Source organism: Sander vitreus, chromosome 16 (genome assembly GCF_031162955.1).
Source record: "Sander vitreus isolate 19-12246 chromosome 16, sanVit1, whole genome shotgun sequence".
Taxonomy (NCBI): Eukaryota; Metazoa; Chordata; class Actinopteri; order Perciformes; family Percidae; genus Sander; species Sander vitreus.
In genome coordinates, this window is record NC_135870.1 from 26,654,140 (window position 1) to 26,680,938 (window position 26,799).

The following is a 26,799-nucleotide window of genomic DNA, read 5'->3' on the forward strand; positions in this document are numbered from 1 at the left end:
GCCAGCTGCTCGTACCCCGAGCTTGACTGTCGTTTTCTGGTCGTGAGTCTGCACGTGTTCGCTGATAACTGAGGATTTTGGACAATTCTACCACAGTTCTGTGCCTTACCGGACTGTTCTGTTTCCTTTGACATGTACAACTTGTTGTTCGAGGTTCTGAACGCGTGTCCTGATGATTAGAAGAGGAGAAACGTGATTATTCGTGCCATCTGTCCGGGGAGCTAGCGTTAGCTAAGCCGCAGAACAACATGTTCAAACGTGTTCCCATACACACTGAGAGAGTAAAGAAACGACGACATAAACATTATTAGAAAACTGGACAGTTATTTTAATTGGATTAGTTTGACAATTTAAATGGATTACCAGTTCCCACAGCAGCTTTTTCCTTCGTTTTACAACTGCGCACCGCCGGACTCGGTCCTGAAACACTGCGCTGGAAACTGGGGCTGCTACGACCGAGTCAGACCTCAGGTGGGTGGTTAGCTGTCAGCTCAATGCTACTGACTAATATTAATAAAGCAGTAAATCTTTTTACAAACCATATCTATGAATATACTCGAGCCATGTTTGATTATGACAATATTTACACCTATATTTATAAAGGTCTCAAAATTGAGGTTCTATTTGCTATATAAAAAATAAACTAAACCCAAACTTAATCTGAAATTATTATTGTTTGAATTGTTTATTTTTATCCAGAGAAGAGCTAACTAATAGTTTCGTATTTTATTGGATAAACAGATAATGTCACTTTTTACAAATAAATATTAACAGCAAAACGTATTTGTATTCAGCTATCACCACTATCAACGGACAGTTATCAAGATGTAATACTAGTTTTGCAACAAGTAAGGAAATGTATGATTAAATCACGACACGTTTATTAGAGGATAAAAAATGTCATTGGTCACGTCACCAGTTCTGGAAGCCCATTTCTGCCAGGAAAAGAAAAGAAATGAATGTAAAGTTATGCATACAAATAAAAATACTTATGGTAAATCGAAATTATGAGATATTGAGTCAAAACTTGGACTTACCCTTTTATATTACACCTAACTTTTAGTGTGTGTGTGAGTGAGTGAGTGAGTGTGAGTCAGTCAGTCAGAATCAGAAAAGGGTTTATTGCCAAGTAAGTAACACTTATTAAGGAATTTGCCTTGGTGGTTGTTGGCCCATACATAAACTGTGTGTGTGTGTGTGTGTGTGTGTGTGTGTGTGTGTGTGTGTGTGTGAAATCAGTCTAGGTTTTTTTTTTTTTTAAATACAGTGTAAAGACAATTCAGGTGTCTTTCTGATTCTGAAAAAAAGTCAAGGCTCCGGAATATTGCTGATTATTAACAAATTTAGATTTTGTTAAACACCAACATATGTACTTTAAATATTTTTTGCTGTGGGGATGTTTCTCTGTTTTGAATGCAGCCTAATCTTTTGGGTATTTGGACTGTTATAGGACTGGATTGAAAGGTTGAAAATGTCATCTGTACTGTCACACTTTATTCTTTTTTGGTTTTTTTTGGTATGCGGTTTCAGGGCACCTCTGGTCCTCTCTCCAGCTGGACATTCACATCCAGGCATCAGGTCAGAGGGGAGACGTGGCGTCACACTGAGCCGATACCAATTCCCCTCCTGTCTCCTAAAAAGTGTAAGTATCTGACAGCCGGTTTTGTCTCACTGTAGGTCATTCAGGTCTCAAACGACAGTCCCTGTTCCCCCTCCAGTTCAGATCTGGAGCACTAAGGCAGGTCTGAGACTCTACATTTAATACCTGATATGTGTAGTATGTGGTATTTTAAGTTAAGGTGAAGAACTGGAGGACTGCCAACATATGTCAGGGATAAGAAATAAATGACAAATGAAATGGTGAGATAACACAAAATTTAGTTCTGCAGTTTTTTTTTCTGTATTCATTAAATCTAGGAGAACAGTGAAAATTCAGCCTGTCTAATTTTCATATAAACATCTTAAAACCTGTTTGACATTTATCATATTGCTACATCTTTCCATCTGTCTTCTATCATTGTTTGTAATTTGTTTTACACACAAACATGTAGAGAGAGAGAGAGAGAGAGAGAGAGAGAGAGAATATGTATATGTGTGTAAGTATTTGAGCTTTCCTTTCCTTCAGCTTTCCTTTGGCCTTCTACGCCCCCAGATCCGCTGGACTTCACAAAACATGTGAGTGTGACAGTTCAACACATAACAAACCCTTGTCTCTGATAGATGACACAGGATCAACACAGGCTAAAGAGTATGATAGAAAAAAAATGCAAACACAGGCCCGGCTTTACAGAAGAAGTGGTTTATGTAACGCAACATCAAACTATATTACATTTTAACAGTATTGTCTCATCCCATATCTTGTTTGAAAATGTATCCATACACCTTAAAAGGTCAATATACCGCCTAGCCCTAAGTAGAGGTAGGCCCGTCACAGTTTCATAATGAACCGAAAATATTTTGACACCGGCTGTAGGTCGACTTTGAAAGGCTTGGGGTGAGGGTGATGACATAAAGAAAAAGAAGTTAAGAGGTGTTAGATTATTTTCACTATATGTGTATTATTAACATGATGTCAATATTTAATTTTTAAATATCACTATTATCGTCAATACCAGTAAACCTGACACCCCTAATACAAAGAATACTTTACATTTGAGTGTAAATAAAAGCTAATGTCCTCATTTTCGTCCGGATGTCCCTCACCTTCCGCTTTCTTTGTGTTGGCATTCTAAACTCCGGTTGAGTCGGGAAACATCCTCCGAGCTAGAACCAACAATCAAATTATATTTCTTTTTTCTTTTTATTTCTTTTTTTATTTATTTATTTATTTATTTTTTATTAATCTCATCACACACTCGACAGCCGTTTTAATTCTAGAGCTCGCCTCCCTATGTGCGCATGTGGAGGTAGGTCTGGCAATGTGAGACTTAGGTTGATCTTAATGTGGAAAATATGTAAATATGCAATGTTGCATTTAATGCACAATATGGCTCATAACTTAATAAATGAAATGAATAGTAATCCAAACAAATCAGATCAGATTTATAATTAACAGAATTGATTTAAACTAGGGCTGTCAAACGATAATTTTTTTTAAAAATCACGATTAATCGCATGTTTTATCACATGATTAAAATTCTATTATTTTGCATTTCAGAACAGTTTTTAAGTACATATTAACAATGGAAAGCAATTCTTACCAGTGTATCTTGACTGGGAATCAAATGAATGCAAAGAAAGTTACTTTATGAACTTGATTTTAAGATTTGTATTTGTTTATTGTTTATTTACTGTAAACAAAAGAAAAATGTCATTATTTCACAATTCCTCCAAGTACCTAACTAAAAATCTAAAAATCCCTATCCTTACCAGAGTCAAGCAGTAACTTCTAAATAATTGTGATTACTCACTGACGTCCAGTGATCACCGGTTAATGAGACAGTGTTTGCACTTTGCAGCAGTTCCAGTTTAGCTGCTTTCTCCGTGTCATACAGGCTGTGTGTGGTGAAACTACTGTCCCCCTCGATGGCAAGAGACGGGTCGGAACATGTCAACCGTAGTACGTCTTTAAGACCCGAGTCCTCTACGATGCTGACAGGTCTGCAGTTAGTTGCCACCCATTTCGCAAGAGTTGTAGTAATTTTTTGGGATTTGGTTTCATCAACAGGTCGGCGAGTAGCACTCTCCAAAATAGTGCTTTACCTGAGCCCACTAGCATCAACCTGAGTCACGTTAATATGCTTAGCTCGTAGGTGGTAGCTCAAGCTTGACGTGCTTCAGTGATATTTTAATTCGGCTTTACACAATGTGCATATGGCTTTCGACTTGTCTAATGAGCTGTCCAGGAGTTTTTGAAAATAAAAAGTGCCATTGTGTTTTCTGCTGTCTTTCTCCATCATGCCTGCAGCCTGCAGCAGCAGGATGTGTTACGAGGAAGTATGGCAGCTTGATGACCAGTAAAGGTGCGGCAAAGGGTAAAAATAGTAGCCTGTTAGGTACAACGCAAAGCCGAGTGAAGTGTTGAATAAATTAATAAATGGCGGCATGAGATTAATGCGATTATTAAAAGAAAAAAAAATCAATCAAATGTTAAATCATTAATGCTGACAGCCCTAGTTTAAACCCAACCGTGCTCGCAGCCTCAGATATTGTTGTCTTTTGCCTTTTTGTTCTGTGTTTTGAGGTTTTTTAACAGGTTTTGTATTTAGATGCAGAACTTCTTCATGGACCACTGCCTGGATGCCTTCGGGTGCATGAGTGAAATTCTGAGCGAAAATTTCAACTTTAAACAAGGACAGAGAGAGGTGAGATTCACAAGAATAGGCTTTCTCTTGACAATTTCTTTATTTGTTTGAAAACTGGTTAGACAAAAAATATACAATTTACAGACCTCAGTTTGGGCTCTGGAAGCATTCTGATTGTATAGAATGAAATATGAAAAGACAAAAATAGTATTAGGATGCTTGCCAGCCCTTTGATCTCCAGTTGTTCCGTTGCCTTATCTCTAACTGGGCTTTTTCTGAATATATAAAGCATTGATTCAGACTTTATCCAATTACCCCTAATCAGTCACCCACAGGTTTATTGATCACTCATCATTTAAATCTAAATTAAACAAAACACAAGTTAAATATGTCCATCATGGGTCTCATTACAAAGTGCTAGTGGCTTCTCCACCTGTCGTTATTTAACAAGTGGTTAAATAAATCAGTTATTGATAGAATATTATTGTTATTATTATTAGAATATTGACATCTATTATTTAAAACTTATGTGTCTTTAATTTTTGTATGCAGAGATATCGCAGGGATTCAGTCCACATGTGGAAGGTGAAAAATGTCCTTGACATGCTGAAGTATAAAATGTGAGTGGACCGGACTGAATCAGTGAATACCTCTGGTTGTCTGATTGGTGTTTTATTTTTCGTCATGTTGTATTGTTTGCCCAGATGCGCTCAGTCCTATTCCTCCAGATCTCTGGACACGTACAGCGCCCTGCTGTCGGACGTGGTGCCTTCCATCCCTCCTGAGCTGCTGGGTTCTCTGCTGCATGAGGAGCTGACCGAGCAGAGAGACCGCATGCTGTTCTCTGAAGGAGCCACAGGGGGCGCTCTGGCTTTTGTCCCCTATTCACAGAGCGGCAGCAACTCCCAGCGTGGCTGTCTCCTCTACCCTGGAAACCGGGGACTGGACTGCCTCAGTATCCTGCAGATGAGATCAAATACTGACATTTTAAAACAATTATTTAAAACCCAGTAGGTTTTTTTTTTAACCTACATTTCTTTTTTATATAAAACGGTAATGGCTTAGGTAGATTTGAAGCAGAGTGGTGTTTTTCCTGCTTTGTGGTTCTGCTGCTTCTGGTTCTTAACACAGTACCTCAGACTTCCATAGAGTGGAGCTGCAGCACCACAAAGGAAGTTCTTGCTGTGTGGACGTCGGCAGCAGTGACCCGTTCAGCTTCCAGCTGAAAGGCCCTATCAGACAGATCAGCTCCGCCTCCCTGTTAAACGACTGTAAGAACAAGAAAGTATTTTTTAAAAGTCTTCAGCAGGGTTTTCTTTCTGGGGTTTTAGAGCGCTTAAGTGTAAATGGCGTCATACACTGATTTGCATATTGGTGACATCACGCAATTATTTTCATAAAGCTTAGTGGTTGTCGGATGCAGCGAGGGAGAGAACACTAAAGCAAAACTTGGAGAAGCAGTTTGTCATTAAAATGAGAATAGCTGGTCCACCTTAAAGGCAGCCCACCTTAAGTTAGTGAGCCTGCGCTGAAGTTGCTGCTAGCTCCGTGGCTAACCCCCTTCACTTTAGCAACTAGCAAGCTAGTCTATTTCGACAACATTTCATTTCCAGGATAGTTCAGGTGCCGCTGGAAATTACGCCGGATGTTCCTAATTTTTGTCCGGATGTCCCTCACCTTCCGCTTTCTTTGTGTTATAAGCACTATGGTTAACTGCTCCTCAGATCTCTGCAGGGTAAATCCAGACAGCTAGCTAGACTATCTGTCCAATCTGAGTTTTCTGTTGCAGGACTAAAACAACTTTTGAACATGCATACACAGGCTATTTTGTAGAGGTACCATGGCTCCGTCCGGCGCTCAGCGCCGCCCAAGACAATTTTGATTGGTTTAAAGAAATGCCAATAAACCAGAGCACTTTTTTTTTCCCCATCCCGGTATGTTGTGTGGACTAGCCAGACCCTCCTCTGCAGCGCTGTGGAGGAAGGTCTGGCCATTGGAGACTACTACCAAGCAAGACATGGGATCTTTACTTGGGTTTTGAGGAGATTTAGCATTTATTCACCAACTGATAAACTGCACACACACTCTTTTGCTATGTTCACAGCTATAACTTTACTGCTAACTTCAAACACATCGACACGCGCCCCTCTTTTTCTCTCTCTCTTCACTGCACATTTGCTAAATTGTGGGCGGCGCCTACGCCATATAATGGCAGGGAAAACCCTGATCAGGTGTGTGATGGAAAGGAAACTTTTGTAATCAAAGTGTGCAGACATTTTAACATGTTTGTTGTTTGCAGGTTGTGTTGCAGTGCGGTCGGATCACCTGTGTGGAGTTTGGAGGTTCAGCGAAAGAAATGAACCTCGTCTGCTGCAAGTTGTCAACACCAGAGAGGTCGCAACCTGCATCAACGTCAGGTGAGTGATCATCAGGGAGGAGCAACACTGCTGCAGGATGGTAGTTCAATTCCCCCTGCATCCTTGATGGTCAGTGACAGGGGTAAAGTAACATCTTGTCTGCTGTGTGTTGTCAGTCCTCATGTTTTAGGTGAAGTTCTAGTGGCAAGTGAAAGCGGAGCAGCAAACCTGTGGACTGTTGGCAGAGGGTGAGAACGTTTTTTTGTTTTTTTTCATTTAGACAGGAAAGTGTTTACACATTCTTCTTACAAACACAGGTCTTATCTGTTTCAAAGTCCAATCATAAGTCAAACTTAAAATTAAAGTGACACTCTGTTCTGTCAGGATGCAGAAGATTCGGGAAGAAGACAGCAACCTGTACTTCAATGCTAAGTCGTCGTGGCGATGGTGCGAGTTCTCCGCCCACCCAAGGGTGATGCTGTATGCAGACAGGACGGGGGTGGAGCTCACAGACATTAGGGTGAGACAAGAGATTGGGTGGTTGTCTCAATGTTTTTTCCCGTCCTATCCAGTGTGGACAACACTGAGTTAAATTACTGTTAGTCTTTTCCCAAAGAACACAGTGTAGATTAACAACATGGCAGTCATTTCTTTCACAACAATGACCAGGTTCGGACCAGGGTTATCTGACCTGTGTTCCACCCTTCTTTTGTCAATTTAAACCAAGCCAGTCGACGCAGGTTAATCCAATTCAGATACTACCTGGGTCACAACCCGGGAGCCATTCCCTTACATGCTGGAAATAGGTAGGGGGTTTACACGTCATATTTAGTGAAAAGCTAGTGTGTTCACACACTCCATTCCATGTACACCACCAGAACTAGTATTTTGTACTTGAATTCCTCATTGTGCAGTATATTAGTACATCACAATGATAAACACCGTTAACTTCAACATTTAAAAAAATATTGAACTGGTTGGTCTTTAATATTATGATACATCATTTCAAACATAACTTTTCAACATCAAAATAACAACCTTTAGCAGACTGGGTTCGGAGGGTTTAATATTGCAGTAGCTACAGTATGTTAAAGGTCCAAAATGTAATACATTTACTGTAATAAATTCAAAAATGACCCCAAATGTGCTAAGTTGAAATACTATCTTCTCTGACAACAATGCTAATGCCAGTATTTGCTCTTTTTGAAATTTCCGTTCCTTGACGTAATTTCTGTTTGTGTTTTGGCCTGTGTGTTGTTATCAACTGCCCAGTTTGACAGCCAGGCCGGGTTGCCAGATATACATATACCTGTAAAAACTTAAAACCAGCGTGATACAGCTGCAACGTTAGTACAGCCATGAAAGCAGCAAACAACAGTTGCGTGACCAGAGACGTAACAAACCCCGGGTAAATATTGGAGATGTATTTGAAAGATAGAGACAGCTTAGAGTCCAAAAGGACGCCGAGTTGGCTAATTTCCTCGCGAGAGCATGGGCTTTTATGACCGTCAACATAGCCAGCATCTAGCTACTCTGGCTATGTCTGGCAATGCGAGACTAGCATCTAGCTAACATTGACATTGTGGGACATTACGTTCAACGTTCTTAACCTGGCAACCCCCGTGAACTTCGACTCTGGGGAGGAGGGGCAGGGGAGACGACTCCAATATTTTTAATTGGGACTGCAGTAACCAATTTAAACGCTAGCTGTCAGTTTTACATATTGCACCTTTTTAACTTGCTTTTTAAGCACAGAGTAGAATGCAATCTTTTTGTACTATTGAACTCTGGATGTAACATTTAGACAGCAGTATCCAAATGTATTTATGTAAGAGTAATGTCGGCGGTCTAAGGGTTAACAACAGTCTGACACTCCAGGCCAATCAGCAAGCCAGGCCACCAGGAATTGTCCAGGCCTGGACTTATTCTTTCCCACCCCTTCCTCTTCTGTCCCTCCAGGTGAGTCCTGTCTCGAATCACACTCTGTTTCGCATCAGCAACACCCCAGAGTGTCGCAGTGGGGAGAGACTTATTCTGTCCAGATATCTGGGAGATGTCCATCCCTTCCAGCACCTCATCACGACGCAGGTACATCAATATTAACACAAATGTACACACAAACATATACCATGTCCAAAATGTGTTTAAACCCACAGAACATTGTTTTAAATTCTAGTAAATATACTTAAGTTCCCAAAGATACCAAATATGTCAGGCTGACATTAAGGAAAATTCTTCTCTCTTCTTCTTGTTACTAAGCGTCAGGGTTCTCATGTGTTTGAAGTTCAACTCTGTAGGAGGAAAACAAGATTTCAAGACGTTAAAGAAAACGACTACTCCTAAGTGTGGTATCCATTGAACCTAAAACTTCAGCAATGTTGTAAAATACATTTTCAAACCCCAAATTGTGTGGTTAATATAATTAACAATGATATGTTGGTGCACTTTTGCACAAGCCACAGGAACAAACTGACTGGACTGGGCAATATGGAGAAAATCAGATATCACGATATTCTAGACCAAATATCACGATGTTGATATTGCAACATATTGTAGGGTTGACAATTGGTGCTTTAACAATATTTCAATCAGGAGAGACTTTGTTACAGATATGCAAAGATTTATTGTACATATGCATAATATATAAAATGTACAGTCTTTGGGGATTAGACTCCATCGTTAAAAAAAAAAATTATTTTAAAGGGGTAGAGAGAGAGAGACATATTTCCCCCAATGGAGCCTAGACACTGGTGATGGTGGAGAAGGAACCCGAAGACCGAACGAAGGAGCTGTCTGCCGGAAGGAGGCTCAGGTTGCTGTGGTTGACGATGACCAGAGGTGGAAGGGGAGGACAACTGTTAACAACTATTAACAGCTGAATAGTTTTAGGAAGATATAGTGGTGATTTGAAGTTATTTGGAAGTCTTCCTGAAAGAATTTGCGCTGAGCTCCATATCTTCACAATTAGATTTTTGATAAATAATCATCAGTTATGGCAATATAATGACTAAGTGGGTAAAGGCAAATTATAGAACAGCTAGAACAGTCTGGTGAGTAGAGAAAATGACATCGCTTTGCCATAATGCAGCCTTTAAAACCAGAAAAAGATAACTTATGCTATATTACGAAATCCAAAATCTAAGACGATATCTAGTCTTATATCACGATATTGATATAATATCCATATATTGCCCAGCCCTAACTAGAAGATTACTAAAGAATTTTGAAAGGGAAGGTTTCAAAATGAGAAGTTGAGAAGGTTTGCAGTTATGGGTTGGTTTGAACATTTTATCAAATGCACTTCCAGAATTTGCATTCATTCAAATGTAGCTATTTTTTATGCAATGGCCTTATGGATGGTAATGTTTTTGAGTCCAGCACTTTCGTCCAGACTGCAATATCTTGCCATGAAATTCAGTAGACATTCGTGGTCCCCAGAGGATGAATGATCCTCTGACATTTCCTCTAACACCACCAGCAGGTCAAAGTTTTCACTTATGCAGGGAAATATTTTCTCATCATCAGCGAATATTAGCATTAGTGTAAATTACAGGGTGATCCTGATGCCTGATTTGATGCAATCAGATGATCCCTTTACAAGAGACAACTCACCACTCTGTTATTTTATTAAAATAGAAAAACACTGATCTCACAAGCTAACATTCCACGCAAGCTGTCCAGTTCATACATCCTGCTGGATCATATAACTAAAAACTAAACTGTAAAAACTATCAAATGTAATTTCCCCTTGGGGGATCAATTAAGTATTTCTTATTTTAGCAGTCTGATCTTTTTTTCCAGATTCAGAAAGTCTTTTTTTAAATTTTTTTATTCCTCTCTCTGACTGCACCTCTCTCTCTGTCAGTTCTCAGCCTACATCATGGACGAGCGTTTTCCCTGCATGCCCATGCTCAAGTGGGATCACATGATGCAGTCCCCACCCATGTTTTGTCATGCTGTTTGTGGCTCCACCTCTGGCTCAGCAGTGGGTGGGGCTAAGACCACTAAGGTCCTGCTGGGGTCCCACAGCTCTCAGGAAGTCACACTGCTGCAGTACTCGGGTCAGTTTCTACAACTTTGTGTATTGGTCCCTGTTTGTAATTTCAAGAGTGTCATGGTTCTGTACTAAACATCTGTGTGTGTGTGTGTGTGTGTGTGTGTGTGTGTGTGTGCGCAGGAGGCAGAGCGGAGGCCTGTTCCACTCACGGTCCTCCTCAGGCACTGCTCAGACCCAGAGACAGTCTGAAACACCTTCCTGTCCAGATCCCTCACCGCCTGGACATCGCTACCAGCAGATTGTCCTCACCTGCTGCAGGTGTGTGTGTCGTTACAACACATCAGAAAGTTGTGTGTTGCTGCACAGCTGGTTGCCTCACAGGAGTGTGATGGCACACGCACGCGCGCACACAAACAAAGTGAAAAACACTCATTTAATTTGCTAGTCACTCTTAGTAAAGTCCTTGTTTTTAGAAAAAAGTTAAAGTTTCCACTTCCAGCTGATCCAAGTCCGAACTGCTTGCGCACTAAAGATTTGGTTATTAAAGAATTGAGACCAATATATGTACTGAGCGGGACATTTTACAGTTGAAGAGTGCTCTTTTGCAGACAAATTCTGTCATAGAGACACTATTTTCTAATTTACCTCAGATGTATCTGCTTTTTCTGTTCTGGCTTTTTTGTTACTTATCCATCACAAAGCTATTTGTTGACCAACAACTGCTCGAAGCAGTGACTGCACGCAGCACCCCAAATACTGTGCTCATAGTGGTGTTGGCTAGGTTTGAGCACTGTCATAACTCCACTGTCAACAAAGTGGTGACTAGCTTGTTACATAACAAGATACAACAGATTCTTTGTATAGTTGACATAATATTCCCAACTCTTACTTTAAAAAAAGATAATCATACAAGTATGATGTGGCTAAACCTTTGTGTTTAGTATGTTTTTATACATTGTTTTGTTATGTTATCAGGTCTAACTTGTATTCAGAAGAGAGGCGGAAGAGAGGCCGGTGGCGAGGAGTGGATCTGTATCCTACAGCTGACGGAGGCGGGAGATATTTTCTACCAGATCCTCCAGCCTGAGCAGCCTGACACCTGTCGACCTCCAGCAGCAGATGATGATCTGCTGCCACAACCTACTCTAAAAGAAGCCACAACTTTAGGGAGAGAACCAGCCAAACAGCTTCAACCACATTCTCAGATGGTTGTATCAGACACATCGAGCGATGAGGGTGTAATCGGACCAACTCAGGGTCCAACTGTGCAGAGGTTTGTGGCTGAAACACCAGAGAGGGAACAACGAGGGCTGAACTCTTACTCTTCCTCTGAGGATTCGGACTCTGGAGGGAAAGGTCAAAACCTGAAGCAGTTTGGGCTGCAGGTCATCGTCAACGATGATCCAGAGCTGGATCAAGTGTGTGGATTGGAAGTAGGTGTGAAAGATGGAAAGGTGGGTAAAGATACAGCTGATAATACTGAGGAACCCAGCAGTTTGGGTCACGTTGGTCCCTCTGAGTGGCAGACTCCAGTAAAGCTCAGTGACGGCGCTCTCATCACGTGGAAACATTGGCTCCAGAAATTGATGCATAAGAGTCGTGATAACAAGCCCCGTCCACGCTGCCTACAGCACTTCACAGTCAAAACTGGAGGCCTCCTCCACCTATCTGAAGATGAGAGAGATGAGGCACAGAGATATTCGACAAAAGCTAAGCCTGTACAGAGCTTGAGGCGTGATCTGAGAGCGTGCATGTCCAAACGCTCGCTGCTGGTTCACAGTGCTGTCTCTGCCTCCCTCGGGGCTCCAGATGTGGTAATGGTGCCAGACCAGGTGGATACAGAAGTCTGGAGAGATCAGATCAGCCAACGTCTGACCCTCTCCTGGCAGGGGGAGGAGGCGTGGCGGGCCTGGTGGGAGGATCAGCTGGGGCTGAACAGGGAGGAGAAGGTGGAGGCTCTGAAGAGGAAAAGGAGGAGGGAGAAGGAGGCGAAGAGAGCCACCGGCCGACGCCTGGAGCTGTCCGGGAGCTTCACCTCGTCTGTCAGCTACCAGTCAGAGCTGGCCGATTTTTCTGATTCAACGGGCTGGTCCTCTGCAGCGAGCCAGGGGGCGTGGTCAGACACGGAAAGTAAGGTGTCCCATTTGGAGGGCTCTTTGGAGTGCGGGACGCCAAGAGCCTCAACACCCTCCACCATGCAAACTGACACTCCAGCTTACACACCGACCACCACACCTCAAAGTGTTAAAGATAAACAAGGTGACCAGCAGACTCCCAGCAGCTCCCGCACCCTTGCCCTGTCTCAGACACCAAAACCTGACTCCACACTGGCCAATCAGAGAAGCAACAAACGTCCAGCTGAGGACTACCTCAGCTCTCTGTTTGCACCACAGGTAAGAGTTGTGTTGTGATCAGACACGCGTCATGCTGGCTAAAATATGTGCGGGAGGGCATGTTGTACCGCTTATCCAGTATATTTATTAAAGCCGCAAGCCCAGGCTTGGTCACCGTGCTGAGGTGCATCAAATCTTTTGCGATGCTTGAATAAGTACATTTCAGTCAGTGATCCCTGTCGGGTAATATTTTTGCGTACTTGACACACTGGTGTTCAGCTTTTTAGCTGTGCAACTCTCGTACATGGCTTTTAGGTGTTTTTTTAAGTGGTGACACAGGTTAGTAGTAGGGCTGAACGATTTTTGAAAATAATCGCAATTTTTTTCAAAAATATTGCGATTGAGATTCAATATGTGATTATTTTTTAAGCTTTGTCTTCTGTATTATTCAACAAAGACAAGCAATAAATCATTGTATAGTATGAACAATACAAGATCAGATAGATTAAACTAACTGTTCTTTCCTGGAGGCCAGGCCTGGATGTGATGATGAAATTAGGTGATGCATTAATTTATATGAATGACATCTTTTATTTAACTACTTCAGTCCCAGTAGTATACTGAGCACTGACCAAGCCTGGTGGAAACATTCATATAAAAGTCAGAAACAAATCACACAAACTAAAGTGCAGATTGCAGAAATATAAAAACAAATACGTGGCTTTACCACACTTGGTAGTATTTACATTTAATTATCATTTACTGTAATAAACATATGTAAACATGTGGATTGCACTTTTTAAGCAGTCTTTGAACTTTACTAGACAGTTAAATAAGTAAAAATATAGTATATACAGTATATACAGTGGTGTGAAAAAGTGTTTGCCCCCTTCCTCATTTCCAGTTCCTTTGCATGTTTGTCACACTTAAGTGTTTCGGAACATCAAACCAATTTAAACAATAGTCAAGGACAACACAAGTAAACACAAAATGCAATTTGTAAATGAAGGTGTTAATTATTAAAGGTGAAAAAAAATCCAAACCATCATGGCCCTGTGTGAAAAAGTGATTGCCCCCTAAACCTAATAACTGGTTGGGCCACCCTTAGCAGCAACAACTGCAACCAAGCGTTTGCGATAACGTGCAATGAGGCTTTTACAGCGTCCTGGAGGAATTTTGGCCCACTAATCTTTGCAGAATTGTCCTAATTCAGTTACATTAGAGGGTTTTTCGAGCATGAACGGCCTTTTTAAGGTCATACCACAACATCTCAATAGGATTCAGGTCAGGACTTTGGCTAGGCCACTCCAAAGTCTTCATTTAGTTTTTCTTCAGCCATTCGGTGGTGGACTTGCTGGTGTGTTTAGGATCATTGTCCTGCTGCAGAACCCAAGTTCGTTTCAGCTTGAGTACACGAACAGATGGTCGGACATTCTCCTTCAGGATCTCTTGGTAGACAGCAGAATTCATAGTTCCTTTTATCACGGCAAGTCTTCCAGGTCCTGAAGCAGCAAAACAGCCCCAGACCATCACACTACCACCACCATATTTTACAGTTGGTATAATGTTCTTTTTATGAAATGCAGTGTTCCTTCTACGCCAGATATACTTGGACACACACCTTCCAAAGAGTTCCACTTTTGTCTCATCGGTCCACAGAATGTTGTCCCAAAAGTCTTGGGGATCATCAAGATGTGTTCTGGAGAAATTGAGACAAGCTTTGATGTTCTTTTTGCTCAGCAGTGGTTTTCTCCTTGGAACTCTGCCATGCAGGCCATTTTTTGCCCAGTCTTTTCCTGATGGTGGAGGCATGAACGCTGACCTTAACTGAGGCAAGTGAGGCCTGCAGTTCTTTGGACGTTGTTGTGGGGTCTTTGTGACCTCTTGGATGAGTCGTCGCTGCGCTCTTGGGGTAATTTTGGGCGGCCGGCCACTCCTGGGAAGGTTCACCACTGTTCCATGTCTTCGCCATTTGTGGATAATGGCTCTCACTGTGGTTCGCTGGATTCCCAAAGCTTTGGAAATGGCTTTATAACCCTTTCCAGACTGATAGATCTCAATTACTTTCTTTCTCAATTGTTCCTGAATTTCTTTGGGTCTCGGCATGATGTGTAGCTTTTAAGGATCTTCTGGTGGACCTTACTGTGTCAAGCAGCTCCTATTTAAGTGATGCCTTGATTGTGAACAGGTGTGGCAATAATCAGGCCTGGGTGTGGCTAGAGAAATTGAACTCAGGTGTGGACAACCACAGTTATAGTATGTTTTAACAAGGGGGGCAATCACTTTTTCACACAGGGCCATGATGGTTTGGATTTTTTTTCTCCTTTTAATAATAAACACCTTCATTTACAAATTGCATTTTGTGTTTACTTGTGTTGTCCTTGACTTTTGTTTAAATTGGTTTGATGTTCCGAAACACTTAAGTGTGACAAACGTGCAAAGGAACAGGAAATGAGGAAGGGGGCAAACACTTTTTCACACCACTGTAGAACGGTGTATTTTTTTTACAGCGCACACAGAGGAGCTGCCTCCAGCCCCTCCCCCTCATGAAGTTGCGTGCCGCGTGCATGACAGCGTCAACATTGCACTCACACTCAGAGACAGAGAAGCTATCGTTACGTTAGCAGTAGCATGCTGCTACTGGTCTTGCCGTGGGATTATCTGTACTAATAAAACCGTTGAAACAACGCAGCCACGCTGCTGTGAAAGCTCCCCGAACGTCATTTATCAGAGTCTGGTTGTTACCCCTCCCCGTGGCAGTCTCCTCCACTCCATATCTTTATAACGGAGCTAGCTAACTGGAGCTAACCACTAATCAGAGCTAATCGTTGCTAACCGAGCCTTCAGTTCTGCGTGCCTGTATCCATTAACTGCATGTATGGACTCGAGCCCGAATAAAACCCTTCATGTTATTAAAATGGCTGTAAAAGTTTTAAACTACAACTCAGAGTTGTTTGAATGACAGATATCTGCTCAAGGTACGGCGTAGCGTTAGCGTGCTAAGTTGATGCTTTCTCTGCGGGTGGAGACTGATTTGCTCTTGCGAGTCACGTGACCAAATCGCAGCCTTTGCGGTTAGGAAATCGCGACTTAACATATCGTGATATAGCAAATGCAATGAATCGTTCAGCCCTAGTTAGTAGTGTAACACAGCGAGGTAGCAACGTTAGCAGGGCAGGTTTTGCACTAGGGCTGCACGATATGAGAAAAATGTGCGATAAAGTTGCTGAATGTCGCGATAACGATATTACTTGCGATAAATAAAGATATTTAAGTGTACTCATTTTCTGCCTTTCTGCTGCTTTCGGTATTCTGCTGAAATACAACAAATTGTTGTTGAATTTATAACAAATAAAACCAACATTCTTTTATTGAACAAATTGAACACTGAATTGAATATAAAAGGCACCACTAAAAAAAAAAAGACATTTACAGTTACACTTTAAAGTGCAGTTTTCTACTGATATCGTCTTTCAAACCGACACAAAAAATCTCTGAGTGTCTTTCGCAATATGTCGCAACCTTTCGCAATGTTTTTTGCGCTAGTTGATATTGCTCGTGACGATAAAAAAAAATGATATTTTGCAGCCCTTTTTGGGGCTTTACCTTGTGCTTGGTAAGTTGATGCTTCCTCTGCAGACTGCTTTACTCTGGTGTGTCACGTGACCAGAGTGTTTTGCAATGGAAAAAAATCAAATTTTAACATATTGTGATTTAATTGCAATTAATCGTTCAGCCCTAATTCTTATTAGTTAATTGCCTCAAGCATATAAACCCAGCACCATGGGCCTTTTTAAAAGTCCTTTTTTTGGGCATGAACAGGAAGTAAGAGGAGGGATGACGTGCAACAAAGGTCTCCAGCAGGAGTCAAACTGGGGACGTTGTGAATACATCGTCAGCATCCGAAATCCTAAGGACACAAGGAAGAAAGGCCCTTTGAAAATACAGAATTATGACTTCCCTTTAAACGTGCAACACTTTTTGTTTTTCTAGGATGAGCCCTCGCAGCATGAAGGTTATTTCCTGGAAGAGGGGAGCACCGTGCACCACCCACCTCCACCTATGGCCTTGTCCTCCTCTCAGCTCCGTAGCGCCCAGGCTGTCTCTCAGAGGAGCCTCAGGATGGATCTGTCCCAGGACACCGCCGTCTGGTCAGGTTTCTCTCAGTCTCAGTCCCTCTCCCAGAGTTCACAGGGTCGGATGGGGCTGTCGCAGGCGTCACAGCCCAAGAAGAAGAAGTCTCGGATGGGATTTTGATTCATTGGTCCATCACATGAAGGGGGAGTGAATCGTTTGGAATACATGTTTTCTCCTAATAACTCACCAAAACAAAAGCAAGGGGCATCAAATTAAAAGGAATGTTTTTCGGATTTCTGTCGTCTTCAGCTGCCTCAGGATTTGTAAAAATGGATTTATAATGGTATGGTATTATTCACTGGGATTGTACGTACATGAATGAACTGGATCTAATGGAGGAGGATGAACTGAATGGATGATGGAAAAGGATCCATCACATTGTTGGTGAACACATCTGCAGACTGGCTGAAGAAAACTGACTGCAACTAATTTGGTAGGCCTCTTTGGTGTGTGTGTGTGTGTGTGTGTGTGTGTGTGTGTGTGTGTGTGTGTGCGCGTGTGCGTGCGTGTGCACTTGTTTTACTATATTCGTGGGGGCCAAAAACCGGGGAATACAGTATACTTGTGGGGTTTGCACAGCCTTGTGGGGCCCAAAATCCTGGACCCCAGAAGGTTAAAGGGCTGTTTGAGGGTTAAGACTTGGTTTTAGGGTTAGAATTAGGTTATGGTTAGGATGAGGGTAAGGGTTAAGGTTAGGCATTTAGTTAAGGTTAGGGTAAGGGGCTAGGGAATGCAATATGTCAGTGATGGTTCCCCACAAATATAGTGAAACAAACGTGTGTGTGTGTTTGCGTGCACACGCACGCACGCAAAATCATGTAGGAACAGTCTAACAGAATGACGTAGGAAAAAGAAACTGACTGGAGGCCCCTGCCTGTTTAAGAGAATATAAAAGCTGAAAAGAACTAAAGTGCCTTAAAATTAGACACACATTTTAGGAATTGTTGCATCCTGGGACTCCTTGATTTGCCTAAATCAGCATCTATCTGGTAATAATTGCAACTATGTGCATGTGTGTTTTATTAAAGGTCCCATGACATGGTGCTCTTTGGATGCTTTTATATAGACCTTAGTTGTCCCCTAATACTGTATCTGAAGTCTCTTTTATATAGACCTTAGTGGTCCCCTAATACTGTATCTGAAGTCTTTCCCGAAATTCAGCCTTGGTGCAGAATTATAGCCACTAGAGCCAGTCCCACAATGAGCTTTACTTAGGATGTGCCATTACTGTGTCTGTAGCTATTAAGCAGGAGATGGGGCCTTGATCAACTGCCACTTTGCTCGTTTGAAAGCCATGATGTCTCTCTCTCTCTCATGGGTGGGCCAAATTCTCTGGGCGAGCAAAGCAGAGAAAGGGGAGGTAACCTTGCTCCTTATGACCTCATAAGGAGGAGATTCCAGATCGGCCCATCTGAGCTTTCATTTTCTCTAAGGCAGAGCAGGATACCCAGGGCTTGGTTTACACCTATCACCATTTCTAGCCACTGGGGGACCATAGGCAGGCTGGGGGAACGCATATTAATGTTAATAAACCTCATAAAGTGAAATTTTCATGCCATGGGACCTTTTTTAAAATAGAAATCCTGAAAGTCCGCGTCGTTTTACTTTTCTCATTACCAGTGTCTCTCACTCAGTTGTTTTTTTCTTTAGTAAAGTACACCTCGCTCTTTGTGATAAATTATTTTTATGAAACCTTTTACATCTGCTTCTCTAAACAGAACAGATTTGAATAAAACCACTTAGTTTTGGGTAGACATTACAAACCAACAGGACATGATAAAGCTTTCAGTCTTCTCAAAGACAAAGGGCCACATGAAAAAAACTTTCACAAACTTTGTTTTGTGAATTTCTCCCCAAGTTTTGATTTTAAATTTTTGAAGTCTCACACTTTGCCAAAATACAACATAGCCTAGTAAAAGTGCCAATGTAGGACTACTTTACTCTGTTAAATATGTGAATTTTGTGACATAATTGATACAATTTGTTAAAATATAACTATCAAATTAGCTTTTTTTTTAAATACTGCGACATATTGATGAATATTTTACTTCACGGACAAAGACCTCATCTGTCAACTTATCGATGTGGACACCAAGTAAATTATTCAGAAACACTACCCAATTACTATTTTAATGTGGAGAACTTGGATTTATTTTCTCCTAATTATGGCCCTAATGCTCTGTCATACTAAAAGAAATATCTGTTGGAGGATTTAAACTGCATAGGCCACTCTGCCCTGATGCAACATCAATCTCTAAATAAATCTGTTATGTTCACTTATCTGCCTCATCTGGTCCATTTAGTTTACACTTTTATCATGTATTTAGAAAATGAATCCAAACAGCTGGTTGTTTGACATTGATGGGAGAGAAACACAGACAACCGATAAAAAATAAGATTTTTATAAGATTTTAGACTTTTTCAGTACAAGTGACAAAAAGAGAATAAATAACTTAATATCTACAAAGAACTATTAACATTTTTTTGTACATCATTTACAGTTTTACAAGTTTTTTTTTTTTTACATTTTTGAAAAATTTTCCTTTTTTTTACACTGTCAACATTATTTTGTTCCATACAGCATTCTCACATAACAGTTTCAAAACACCAAACTTTAAGCTTCATCCTAAAAAGTTATCAACTTTAAATTTAAACCAGGGTCATACGTACACACATCCACCAACATACACTCGATAAATGTTTTTTTTTTTTTCCTTTTTCGGAACACCCTGTGGTGTCTGTCAGCAGGGTTTGAATCTGAAGAACTGACTGATTCAGATCTCTCCCCCTGCTGCCTTTTGAGCAAGGCACGTCACCCTGCTGTGACATCCAGGACTGACTAAACATGTCGCGCTCTAAACAACTCAGAACAGTTTGACACATCAAATGAGATAAAAAGAAAACTGTGCAAATTAAATTTGACTACAGAAGATGAGAGCAGACATGCTCACAATGTAATGATCTCAAGAAATGAAAAACGATGCTACAAGTGGACCTTTTAAACCCTGTTATCCAGAAATAAAAAAGACCATTTAGTTCTGATTAGGACGTCGGTGTGTCTTCATCTCAGAATAATTGATTTATTTCTGTACCTTATGTTAAAGGTCTTTTTATAACTTGAACATTTTAAGTTTTGACCACCGACCACAGCCGCTCTCAGCTTCTGTACATCACGCCACAAGATCACATCTCCTTGACAAAAGTGGTTTTAGATCAATAACAGTCACACACAAAAAAAAACATTTCTATAAAATAAATACCACGTTTTGGCAAATTATCTTGTCGATAACATGAAACTTTTCTGGTCTGAACTGAGAATCGGACTGCAGTGTCTCATTGTAGCTCAGCACCTTTAAAGACCAGACACTGCGTCATGTCGACCAAAGTTTATCTAACTACGCCTACATCCTGCACCCTGGAATGTGACATCTTAACATGCACCAGCACATCCACAGACTAAAATCTACCAAATCTACCAGGAAGACTGCTCAGCTGCCAGTTGTTGTGCGATTCTCCACAAGCACCGGAGATTATTAAACAATAAATTAAAGACTTCAGGTAAAGAAGTTAAAGGGGGGAGCGGCAAAGCACAGGGAGGCGTCAGGTGTGGAGGGGTTGGCAGTGTTTTTGGCGGCGGAGGTGCAGAGGAAAGAAGGGCCCTTCAGCGTCGCTGCCCAGGGAACTGCTGAGAGACTCCTCACCGGAGCTCATCATGTCCTCACAGGAGTCCTCACTGTAGAGACAGAGGGATATGCTATCAGTATACACAGGTATATAAAGACAGTTTTGACAGAAACTACATGTGTACATAAATGTGAATTAACTAATAGTAAAAATAAGCATCACTTTTCCCCTTTAGAGTATTCACATTTATGTCACACTGGGACATAAGAAGACAGAGTTTGATTATATGAGTGAAGAAATTGTATTTAAATCTCAAGCAGACCATCTGCTGCCATTTATCACCACCTGATCTCATGTTCTGACTTGTGACAGTAAAAGTCTGACTCAGCTGACTGTTAACAGCTGCTGAAAGTTCATGTGTGGAATTTCACATAAAAAGGATTGAAAACAAACATTTTATGATCAGCCGGGCCCCATTTCAGGAAGGAGGTTTAACAAACTCTGAGTGTAACCCTGATGTCTGAGTTGATTTACCCTGAGATGGGAAACTCAGAGTTTTCGGTTCCAGAACAGCCGATATGAGATGGTTCAATCAACTCAGAGTAGGTTCACACCCGTGCACCACCACAATAAAAAGGCAGCCATGGAGCCATGATACAATTCACCATGGCAACAACCACAAACAAACGGGTCGGCGGATATACTCATGCGCACAAACAGCGAGTTAAGAAAAAACAAAACGGCGGCTGCTGCAAAAGAGAATTTGCGTGAGAAAAAATTGCTGCCAGAGTAACTGCGTATATTCCAATATAGTGTATATCATATTTAATCATAAGGATAGCCTAATATTACTGGTGAAATGGTATTGAACCTATAATCTATTTCATTTCTGCGGACGAAAAAGTAGGCTACTACGCCTACTAATCCCATTCTGAGGCTGCAGCACCATTATTAACAGCATTATGATTCATAATCTTATTTCAAAGGGTTTACATCATTCTCCTGCAATACTGTGGAACTTTTAAAAAACACGTTTCAGAACGAGTCACGCTCTTCTGACGGCGCTTTGCTACAGCGGCTTTACTAATATGCTCCGCATCACCAATGTTGTAAAGACAAATGCCGTTTGCAGAAACACGTAATGCGACACAAATAATCTACTGCCTAATACAGACTGAATGAATGAGGAAATGAGAGAGCGCTGTGTCAGAGGGAGGAGACTGAGAGAAACTCGAGGTTTCTTGAAGAAAACCTGCTCCCGACCAGGTTAGGTTCACAGGCTCAGTTACCATAGTAACTGACTCTGAGGTGAAGTTACCTCTCTTTCTGAAACAAAAAACCCGGAGTTTCCCTCATCTCAGGGTTAACAAACTCAGAGTTCTCACTAAACCTGCTTTCCGAAATAGGGCCCTGGTTTGTGATTTTAGCTTAACTGAGCTGCTCTGTGGGTTACTGCTCACTGTTTACAAGAATCAGCTGGGAAAAGGTTCCATGTTTCAGTTCCTTTTTCTTCTTTTTACACACCCCAGAAGTTCCATGTTAAACAAAGGCGGGGCCCTCATGTGATGTAATGGAAACATCTGTGTCTGTGGGACGTGACCAGTGACTTGCACACATCCTATCATGCCGTGCTATGAGATATGAGAGGCCATGACAAGCTCAGGCGGAGGGGCCGGTCTGTGTGTGTGACGTGTTGTTACAACACATCAGGAACTTGTGTTGCTGCACAGCCGGTTGCCTCACAGGAGTGTGACGGCACACACACACACACAAACAAAGTGAAAAACACTCATTTAATCTGCTAGTCACTCTTAGTAAAGTCCTTGTTTTTAGAAAAAAGTTAGTTTCCACTTCCAGCTGATCCAAGTCCAAACTTGCATAAATAGCATGCTGACTGGATTACATACATAAGTATTAGGACACAGCCTTTTCAGTGTGTGTGTGTGTGTGTGTGTGTCACACAAAAGGTGTGTGTGTCTGACTAGTTCTTTTAAATGTCTCTGTTGTCGTCGTCGTCGTCAGGAGTGTGTGTGTGTGTGTGTCACACAAGGTGTGTCTGACTACTTATTTTATTATTATTTTAAATGCCTCTGTTATTGTTGTCAGGAGTGTTCGGTATTTAAAAGGCAAATTTTACCAGCTGTGAGCTGTCATCACAGTCTGATATCTGCTTCAGAATGAAACCGAATCTAACACAATCCATAGTTCAGTTAAGCTACTGACAGTCTGATTGTTGAAGTTTGCTTCGAAGCACAGTACTGAGAGTTCTGACTGAAGTGTGTTTGTAGCACTAAGTATCAAAAACCATTAGCTTCTCAACGTCAGTCTTGACTATTTGGTCTTCAATTCATTCTTTTTACATCAGATATATATAGAATTTATGCATATTTTGTAAAACGAGAGAAATGTATTGACCTGTACTGAGTTTGTGTTTCTCAGTGAGTAAGTGTACATTTGTACTAAGTCTTATATTAAGGTATGATTACTTATTTTATTAAGTGTATATATATGCAAGCATTGTTAACCTATAGTATCCTGCTCAGGTGTATTTGGGATTCTGACAGTATCTTGCTCAGGTGTGTTTGGGACTCTGACCTCTCGCTCTCATCCCAGCAGCCCTCTGGGATGGTGGGCAACTCAGGGACGACGCGGTAGCTGTGCAGGTTCTGGGCAGTCCGTCGCGACACGATCCACTGCAGCTTCTTGTGATTGGGTTTGCTGCATTCAGGGGAGGCGTAGTCCGACAGACACCGACCCACACGCTCACTCCAGAGCAGCAGCTCGCCGTCCGTAATCTGAAACCAAATGCACAGCAGAGCAGTTCAGTTTAGCGGTTTAACCCTCTGCTCCATTCACTGACTGACATCTCTGCATTTGAAATAACCTAGTTACGGTAACCTGGTTTCTTTTTTCAGGTCAAGCGGTTAAGAGAAACTAAGTTAAAACGGCTTCTGTATGTTTGTGCTGAAACCTGATCAGCTGGCCATGAAACGTTTTTAAGTGGGAGGGTTGAGCCGATGTATCACTGTGACAGCAACATACCAGGATCTAAAACAATCTCTAAATACAATTTAGGAAGAAAATACTGTAGTTAAATGTCCATGGTGGGCCATTATTTGAAAAAGAAAAGCTTCTTAATTAACAAACTAAAATACACCAATACTCGTACTATTTAATGTGTGGAGTCCAGCTGTCACAACACCAGATACCAGGTTGCATAACCAAATATTGTGGACCAAAGCCGGCCCAAGCATAAATAGACACACCCCCACTCCTGCTGCTATTCCGACTATTATTATACATAATTCACTTCCCTTCAGCCAGAAACTAGAATCTCGCCTTGAAGTGATAAGCCTGCAGGCTGGTTAATAAAGTTGTTTTTTTCATGTTAATGTTTGTGGAGTCATTCTCTCCATAGGTCTCAAAAGGGTTTCCTGTTTGTAACTGATCCAGGGAATTTTGAGCTACCTTTAGACTCCATTAGACTACATTGTCATCATCTCTGACAAAACACTAACGAATAGTTCAGCTGAGATTGGTTGCCGTTCTATTTATGATGGAAGAGTAACTTAATGTAAATCAGAATGTTTTTTTTCCCTTTCCTCTAAAGTGAATTTTCTCCAAGCTGCTGTTGAGAGTGTTGTCCCCAAACTTTTTGTTTAGTTTTTTTTTTTCCCCCATTACATTAGGTTTTCACAGGTGTTACTTTCCCTCCCTGGATGAGTTGTTGTGTAATAAAGTCATGCGTGTTTACCTTTAGGTGTCTCTGGATGTGATAGGCTATTTCCAACATGTCCTCCGACTGAACGCCTTCGATCTCCTGCCTCAGGAGAGACAAGGCTAGGACGGACGGCTGAATGGACAAACCACAGAAAGAGTTTAATATTTGACCAGTCTCCGTGTTGTCAAACTAACAGCGACATTTATAAAAAAAAAAAAAAAAAGTAGCTGAGCTACTGTAATGTTGTCTGAACTTTGACCCTCTGCTGTGAATTCCTACCTTTGCTTTAGAGAAGGAGATCCGGCACAGGCAGGCTTTGAGTTGAGCTTCCAGCTTCTCTAGGCTCAGTTTCTCCTTCCTGTTCATACACAGAGTCAGATTCAGGTCAATGGTGTTTCCCAGACCAACAGTATTAACATTCATTAAGTAAAAAAATCATGGAATTAACACCTTTTAAGACAGAATGGCAAATGAAAGCAATTCATTTGACTCAGATTTAAGACCGCTAAAACTGAAAACCTTGCAAAAGCCAAACCTGATTTAAAGTGTGTTGAGTTTTGAACCAAAGTGCAGCTTATTGAAGCATACTGTCGGGTTATGCAAGTGCAAGGTGTTGGTGCCAGTAGCAGACGACAACAAATCTTATCGATGCACTTCGGCCAGACACAAAGATGATTGCTGCCCTACATCAAGTGGAACTGCTGTGACAAACAAGCAGTGGTGTGAAGAAGCTCTGCCAATCAAATCATGGGGAAATCTTTGTGTTCACACGCCAATCTGAACTCTGGCATGTTATGTTGACATTCAAGAGATGTGAAACCAATTCTGAACGTGCCTCAACCAAGGCTCTGTTTGTAGCTGATGCAGAAGAAACTAAACGTTGACTTTGATCATGTATCTGCAGCCACTTTCAAGTCTACAAGAAGATTGTGTTAGCAAATGAACTTAAACGAATAAATCTAAAAGCTGATTATTTGGAGAACAACCAGCAGGAATGTAAACTTAACAGGATATTAACTTACACTTCTGCCCTGTATATGGTGGTCTCACCTGTCTGTGGAGTGGGAAAGTGCTATCCGGTGGTACAAGTGCAGAAAAGTTAAGGCAGTGATGGCTTTGGACTTGAAGTTGAGCTTCTCGGCAACGATCTTCTCCATGCGGCAGAGGTCGGACACAGTGAACCTGCACTGTCCGATGCGGATGAGATCACCGGTGGGCGCCAGGTTGCACTCCTCCTCCGTCACTTTGGCCGCCATGTGGAGGCAGCTGACGCTGACGCAGGACAGGTGCTTTGGCTGGATCTGAGGCGGAGGACACGTGAGTAAGAAACTGTTTGAAAATGACAGGTTGAGTAAATATTTTACATCACTGAGCTGAACCCAGTTATATTATCCATGTATTTTTTATTCAGTAAAGAACTGATTAAGGAAGTAGGAAGTGATTTATTAACATGAAAACAATACAAGGAATATTGTTTTTTATAAATCATGCACTCGTTTTCTGTGGATTTTATAATTTCAAGCTGAATCCTTTAACCAAATTAATAGACAATATCCTTGTTACAAGTTGTTTACCACATCTGCTAATAACACATTTGAGAGGCTTCAGGCTTTCACAAATCGCGTAAGCAGCCAAAATGTGTTGCCCGACCCTGTTAAAAACAAAAGCTAAAGTGTCCAATGTCTGGTCCTGTCAGCTGTGAGCTTTGCGTACCCTAATCATGGCCAGGAATCTGTCCAGCAGGTTAACAGCCAGGACAAAGGTCTGCGTGCTGTAACCGAAGAAGCTGGTCAGACTCCACAGGTCCTCCACTTTGGCATCTCTGCACTTGGCCGAGATCCGACTGTCATCCTGGAAAATAAAGATGTGCCGTTGATTAACCTGGTTTATCTGCCACACCCTGATGATTACTTACAATTTGGCAGAACAGTATTGAAGAGGCCTTCTTGTCATGGTATAAAAGCAGCTCAGACTTGGGACATGGCTGGCATGTGTCATTTTTTACATGTTATAGGCTTAATAAATCAACAGGTCAATTAAAATTAACATTTGAACTTCCAAATGTGGGAAATGTTCAAAAGATTTAATGACTACTGTGAATTAATATTTTTTTTCTTGTGTGCTCACCTCTGTTGTGGACTCAATGAGGCTCAGCCCCGTCTCTTTAGGGAGATAATGTGCCTCCTGCTCATAATTCACCCTTAGTTCCTTCATCAGCTTGAAGGCGTCCATGTCTGGCACCGGAGGAAGTGATCTTGTGTTTTCACCACAGTATTTTCACTGCAAAACAGGAAAACACCCAGGTTCACTAGTATTCATGTGTTCTCTGGCCAGTCCAAAATAGAAATACAGTCCACAAAGAATATTAAGAAATTCAGATCAGAAA

The 26,799-nt window shown here is 41.5% G+C and overlaps 2 protein-coding genes across 3 annotated transcripts; one reads left to right on the forward strand and one right to left on the reverse strand.

The window, feature by feature from the left end:
- taf1c (TATA-box binding protein associated factor, RNA polymerase I subunit C) lies at positions 1 to 26,799 on the forward strand. 2 transcript variants are annotated; one of them, XM_078272010.1, is made up of 15 exons: positions 1 to 471; positions 1,531 to 1,642; positions 2,126 to 2,175; positions 4,209 to 4,304; positions 4,797 to 4,864; positions 4,949 to 5,199; positions 5,384 to 5,515; positions 6,544 to 6,661; positions 6,778 to 6,849; positions 6,986 to 7,121; positions 8,561 to 8,689; positions 10,467 to 10,662; positions 10,779 to 10,916; positions 11,574 to 12,991; positions 16,925 to 26,799. In XM_078272010.1, exons 1-15 carry the CDS (start codon positions 355 to 357, stop codon positions 17,186 to 17,188), a joined length of 3,297 nt encoding a protein of 1,098 aa, XP_078128136.1. In that variant the 5' UTR covers positions 1 to 354; the 3' UTR covers positions 17,189 to 26,799. The 2 variants fall into 2 exon arrangements, with proteins under 2 accessions (XP_078128136.1, XP_078128137.1); XM_078272011.1 differs by lacking the exons at positions 1 to 471; positions 1,531 to 1,642; positions 2,126 to 2,175; positions 4,797 to 4,864 and having other exon boundaries at positions 4,213 to 4,304.
- ccng2 (cyclin G2) lies at positions 19,455 to 26,645 on the reverse strand. The gene is made up of 7 exons (XM_078272012.1): positions 26,541 to 26,645; positions 26,127 to 26,264; positions 25,464 to 25,714; positions 24,693 to 24,771; positions 24,447 to 24,545; positions 23,288 to 23,487; positions 19,455 to 20,801 (listed from the first exon to the last, which is right to left on the reverse strand). Exons 1-7 carry the CDS (start codon positions 26,643 to 26,645, stop codon positions 20,669 to 20,671), a joined length of 1,005 nt encoding a protein of 334 aa, XP_078128138.1. The 3' UTR covers positions 19,455 to 20,668.